This window comes from Eleutherodactylus coqui, chromosome 10 (assembly GCF_035609145.1).
Source record: "Eleutherodactylus coqui strain aEleCoq1 chromosome 10, aEleCoq1.hap1, whole genome shotgun sequence".
NCBI classification, from domain to species: domain Eukaryota; kingdom Metazoa; phylum Chordata; class Amphibia; order Anura; family Eleutherodactylidae; genus Eleutherodactylus; species Eleutherodactylus coqui.
Genome location: NC_089846.1, coordinates 99,352,790 through 99,358,305, shown reverse-complemented (window position 1 = coordinate 99,358,305; position 5,516 = coordinate 99,352,790). Strand labels below are relative to the sequence as shown.

Below are 5,516 nucleotides of genomic sequence, written 5' to 3'. Positions count from 1 at the left end.
GGCGGCACAGCGCACGTGGCGGCACAGGCAGCGCCGAGGGCGCGAAAAAGTAGAAGCCCGGCGGGCAGGGGGGGAGGGGGTGGGGGGAGAGTGAGAGAGAGGGGGAGCAGGGAAAGCTGGGGCCCACGCAACACCCCCCTGACACACAGCCCGGGTAGCACCAGCGGGTCCAGCAGCAGCAGGGAGGGGGGAGGCAGGTCACGCTACCCTGCAGAGCCAGTACAAGTAGCAGGGCCAGCACACTACAGGGTAGGTAACAGGCCAGGCAGGACCCCATATAGCCCTCAGGGGGGAGCGGGGAGGGTACATTTAGACACACGGTCTAGTCAACAACCCCCCCCTCCCCGATACATGGACACATTCCAGGCTTTCCACACCCACCAACAACAACTCCCACCTTCCTATGCACTGTACCAGCGCCCACCAGCCCAGTCTAACGAATATAGACAGTGCTACGTGAACCCCCACTACATTCCCCCACCAGCAGACCCCGCAGTTTACCTTCCCACACATAGCCAGGTCCCACGCCGGAGTTCTAAGAAGCAGGGCCAAGGCGCTAGGCAGAGGCAGAAAGAGCGAGCCAGGCAGGAGAGGCAGGATAGAGAGTTCCAGGCGCAGCTAGAGAAGGCCAGCGTAGTGCGTAGTGCCAGCGGCAGGCCGCGCGAGTCAAGCGACGAAGTGCCTAGCAGCGACCAGGACGAGTATTGCGGGCGAGAGGAGCAGCCACGGAGGGCGGACCCGCAGTCATCCCTTTATCGGAAGGTCCGGGAACGCAGGAGGTGGCAAGAGCTTGCGCAGGATCGGTCAGGGCCGGACCAGCCTGGCACGTCCCAATCGGATGACACGAGGAGGGTTCGGCAATCGATTGGTCGGCAGTCCGCGTACGAAGTAGGACGGAACCAAGGGAGCGGTACAGCGAGGGCGTCACCCTTGGCAACGCCGGAGGTCCGTCCAGGCGGTGAGTCTACCTTATACAATGTCCTTAAAAGTGTGTCGGATCCCGCAGCGGGTGCGGAAAACGATGATTTGGTGTCGGTTCTGAGGTCGCTGTTGAGCAAGGTTGATTCAGAAAAGGGGCTTTCAGTGTCCTGTGTGGCTCCAGGGGGCGCAGGCCCGCCTGTGGGTAATGTTGGTGCTTGCTCAGCAGCGGGCACAGAAAGTGTCCCAACGGACAGATTACAATATGCTGATTCGTTGTTTTGTGGTGTTGCCCCCCTGGGGGTGGGTCTGCCCGATGATGTAGTGGAGAAGATTAAAAATGGCTTGTATATTGATATATGGTCTTTGCTCTCTTCGGAACACGTCATGGTTGACAAGGAGCGGTCGGCAGAGCGAGGTGCTGACAAAAAACCGAAGATTGCAAAGACTTTCGGAAATTGGTTGCAGGCTTTTGTGATTTTGGTTCATGTAACGTGCCAGTTTCAGCCGCGCAAAGCGACGGAGATGATGGTATATCTAAATACCATTTATAGCGCGTATCGGTTGCACGGAGGTGCAGCATGGTGGCGCTACGACGAAGATTTTCGTCGTCGCGTGTCGGGAACGCATACGAGTTGGGCCTCTAAGGCCACGGATGTATGGATTCAGTTGATCCTAGCGCAGCGTCCAGCTAGGACTTCTTTTCCCGGGGGAGCCGCGGGAGGGGCATCTCAACCACCCGCGGCATCTCCAAGGCCGAATGGCTCCTGTTGGTTGTACAACGAGGGCCATTGTCGATTTTACGCAACCTGCAAATTCCGGCACGAGTGCTCGGTATGCGGGGGGCAGCATGCAGCGATCCGCTGTTTCAAGAAACAGAGGTCGGTACCCGCGGTGGGTAGCACCGGCGGTAATGCGAACTCCGGTGAGAAGCCAGTACCTGGATCCGTGGTTAAACATGTACCACAGGAAACAGGAAGCAGAAATCCTTAGGTTAGGATTTCGAGAAGGCTTTAGAATTCCGTACGCGCATCAGCCTGCCACTATGTTATGCCCCAATTTGAAATCGGCAAGGGACGATATCGAATTGGTAAAAGAGAAGGTTCAAAAGGAAGTGGAGTTGGGCCGGATGGCCGGCCCTTTCAGTATTCCTCCTTTCGAGAACTTGCGAGTGTCTCCTTTGGGTCTGGTACCTAAGAAGGAAACCGGCAAGTTCCGATTGATACATCATTTATCGTTCCCAATAGGGGGATCGGTCAATGATGGCATCTCAAAAGAAGAAGCAGCAGTAGCCTACACGTCATTCGATTGTGCGGTTCGGCTGGTAAGGTCGGCGGGTAGATTTGCGCATTTGGCAAAAGCTGATATTGAATCAGCTTTCCGTTTGCTTCCGGTTCACCCGGAGTGCTTTCATCTTCTGGGTTGTAGAATCGAGGACCAGTTTTTCGTCGACATGTGCTTACCGATGGGATGCTCGATCTCATGCTATTTTTTTGAGTTATTTAGTTCCTTCCTTGAATGGATGTTGAAGTATGAGACGGGCATCACATCGGTGATCCATTATTTGGACGATTTTTTGTTCGTCGGCTCAGAGGCATCGGGTGATTGCGGTTTCCTAATGACTAATTTTAAGAGGTTAATGCGGTTAGCTGGGGTTCCGTTGTCTGAGGAAAAGACAATGGGCCCAGTTACATGCCTCACGTTTTTAGGTATAGAAATCGATTCGGTGGAGATGGTGTTCAGGTTGCCGGCGGATAAAGTGGCCAGGTTGCGGCAAACAGTGGGCGAAGTGGCTAAATGTAAAAAGGTGACGCTGCGGCAGGCGCAAGTTTTGCTGGGTCTTTTAAATTTCGCCTGCAAAGTGATTCCCATGGGGCGGCCGTTTGCCAGGAGACTGTCATTGGCAACCGTGGGGGTCCGCGAACCACATCATTTTATACGTGTGACGGCAGGAATTAAGGCTGACTTGCATTTATGGACGGTTTTCCTGCATTCTTTCAACGGGCAAGTGGTATGCCCTAGGGAAGATGTGGAAGGAACTGAAATCAGTTTGTTTGCCGATGCAGCGGGTTCGGGCGGTTTTGGCGTTATCTTCAACAGACATTGGTGCAGGGAGTCCTGGCCAAGGTCATGGAGAGAAAAACGGTGGACTAAGAACGTAACTCTGCTGGAATTTTTCCCGGTGGTGGTAGCAATTGAGTTATGGGGAGCAGAGTTACGAGACCGGAGAGTCTGTTTTTGGTCGGATAATGTGGCGGTCGTACAGACGATAAACAAACAATCGTCGGCCTCCCCGCCGGTTTTGGCTTTGTTGAGACACGTGGTGCTGAGATGCTTACAGGGCAATATGTATTTGCGTGCAAAGCATGTCCCGGGATATGACAACAGAGCGGCTGATGCACTCTCTCGTTCACAGATGGAGCTGTTCAGGGAACGGTACCCGCAGGCGGATGCCGAAGGGGTACGCTGCCCGCCTTCCTTATGGAATCTGGCAGAAGAGAGTTGTTGAAGCTGGTGGAGTCATCGGTGGCGGCTGCAACTTGGAAAAATTACAATTCAGTCTGGTTATTATGGTTGCAATTTGCAGGGGGAGCAGTGGTAGGAGGTGAAAGGGCAAAGTCAGCAACCTTGGATATGCTGACGGAGTTGCGGAAAAAGCGTTTGTCGGTGGGAGCAGCCAAAAAGCATCTAGCGGGTGTGGCGTTTTTGTTAAAATTACACGGTATGATTGATGTCACGAAGGATTTCGTGTTTCAGCAAATAATTCGCGGGTGGAAAAAAGAAAAGGTCCAGACGGACACACGCCGTCCAATCACGTTTCCAGTGCTGACAAGCCTGTTGTCAGTTTTGGAGTCGGTCTGTGCGAACGAATACGAGACACTGTTGTTTAGAACTGCTTTTTCAATAGCATTTTTCGCGGCCTTACGTATCGGGGAGATGGTCCCGGCGAGTAAAGTCAAGTTGGGTGGCCTACGGGCCGCCGACGTGATAGCTACGGGAACAGCCATACGGATAGGTATAAGGAAGTCGAAGACGGATGTATACGGAAGAGGTGAATGGCTCACCATTAACCAATTAGGGGCAGGATGGTGCCCGGTCCAGGTCATTAGTGAGTTCTTAAAAAAGCGCCCACATAGTGGGCAGTTTTTAGTACATTCCTCTGGTTCCCCACTCACGCGTTTCCAATTTTCGGCGGTTTTACGTTCGGCGTTAAAGAAGTGCGGTTTGGAGCCGGGGGAATTCGGGACGCATTCTTTTAGGATTGGGGCCGCTACAACAGCGGAAGCCCATGGTATGTCGGAGGACGGCTTAAAACGATTGGGGCGATGGAAATCGCAAGCGTACAAGTCGTATATACGACCGGATCGTACGGTAGACGTTCTTTTGGAATAGGACTGATGTGTATAGAAGACTTAGCGTGATGTAGGCGTGTTTTCTTGCAATTTGCGGGTATTTGCTATGTTTTTCTTGTTCCAGCGACGGACCCATGGCACGTTTGGATCATCGGCCATTCGTTTATACATTGGGCGGAGAGAAGAGCAGCCACTCGACCGATGGGACGGAATCTGGGTCTGAGTGGCGCGCTCGTAAACTGGATGGGTGTGCGGGGGCTTCTATGGCCCAGGATTCTGCAATTCGTTCTCAAAATTAGCAGGTGGACCCCCCGGAGAGTTATACTGGTCGTTCACGCCGGGGGGAACGACTTAGGAAAAACAAAAATGAACGAATTGCTAGTACTCATGAAACAGGACATGATGCGTTTCCGGGACTGTTTCCAGGATTGTGTGCTCGTATGGTCAGACATCGTGGCCAGGAGATGCTGGCGGGGTGCCAGAGACGGTGACGCGATTGAGAGAGTAAGAAGATTAATCAACCTTAGGATGTCCAAATTTGTTAAATCGTTGGGTGGAGTGGCAGTTCGCCATTGGGAACTCGAGGACAAGGAAAGAGGAGCACTCAGGGAGGATGGAGTGCACCTTAACGATGTTGGTTTGGACACGTTTCTGTCAGGACTCCAGGACGGTGTGGAAATGGCATTGGCTAGGGTTGGCGTGGTGGGGCGGGATGCGCCATAGGAATACGGCGCATACCGCGTGCCGGGAGCTTCCCATGCGGGCTACGGCTTAGAGGAGGGTTTGCAAGCCCGAGGTAACAAGGGGCTTACGAACGTCCTGTGGCCGTTCCGGTAATAAAAGTTCGACAGTTTAGGCATGGGAAAGCGTGAGGAATTTAGACTTAGGTAGTTCAGGTTATAAAATAAAGTTTATAATATATGTTTTAAAATGTTAATAAAGCTGTGGCCAACCCACGTTTTCAGCAAGAAGTTGTAAGTATTGGTTATTATAAGATAGGTTTTATTATATGGTAAGCGAGCATACGCTTAGGACTTAGTATGCCCCCAGTCCATAGCTGCAGCGTCAGAAGGGGTAACTCCCCTAAAACCATTGCCTGTCAGCTCTGCTGCTGAATGTCTCTCTCCTACTGTACCATGTGGTGCAATTGAGGTGATAAATGTCAGTGTCTGTGAGTGGGAAGTGGTCTGTAAGCCTTCAAGGGGTTCTGACATGAATAATGTTTTTATGCTTTAGCAGCCATTG

General features: G+C 52.6%; 1 protein-coding gene across 1 annotated transcript; it reads left to right on the top strand.

Moving 5' to 3' along the window:
• The first annotated feature begins 351 nt into the window (after positions 1–351).
• On the top strand, positions 352–5,220 carry LOC136581120 (uncharacterized). Its single transcript, XM_066582106.1, has 2 exons — positions 352–958; positions 4,396–5,220. Exons 1-2 carry the CDS (start codon positions 352–354, stop codon positions 4,992–4,994), a joined length of 1,206 nt encoding a protein of 401 aa, XP_066438203.1. The 3' UTR covers positions 4,995–5,220.
• Positions 5,221–5,516: the final 296 nt, after the last annotated feature.

What these genes read in the sequence shown, in the direction of transcription:
- LOC136581120 (XM_066582106.1), top strand. Translation starts at nt 352, where the DNA reads ATGGACACATTCCAGGCTTTCCACACCCACCAACAACAACTCCCACCT. An exon ending in GCCGGAGGTCCGTCCAGGCG is followed by an intron (nt 959 to 4,395) that starts GTGAGTCTACCT and finishes TTCTTGTTCCAG; the next exon opens with CGACGGACCCATGGCACGTT.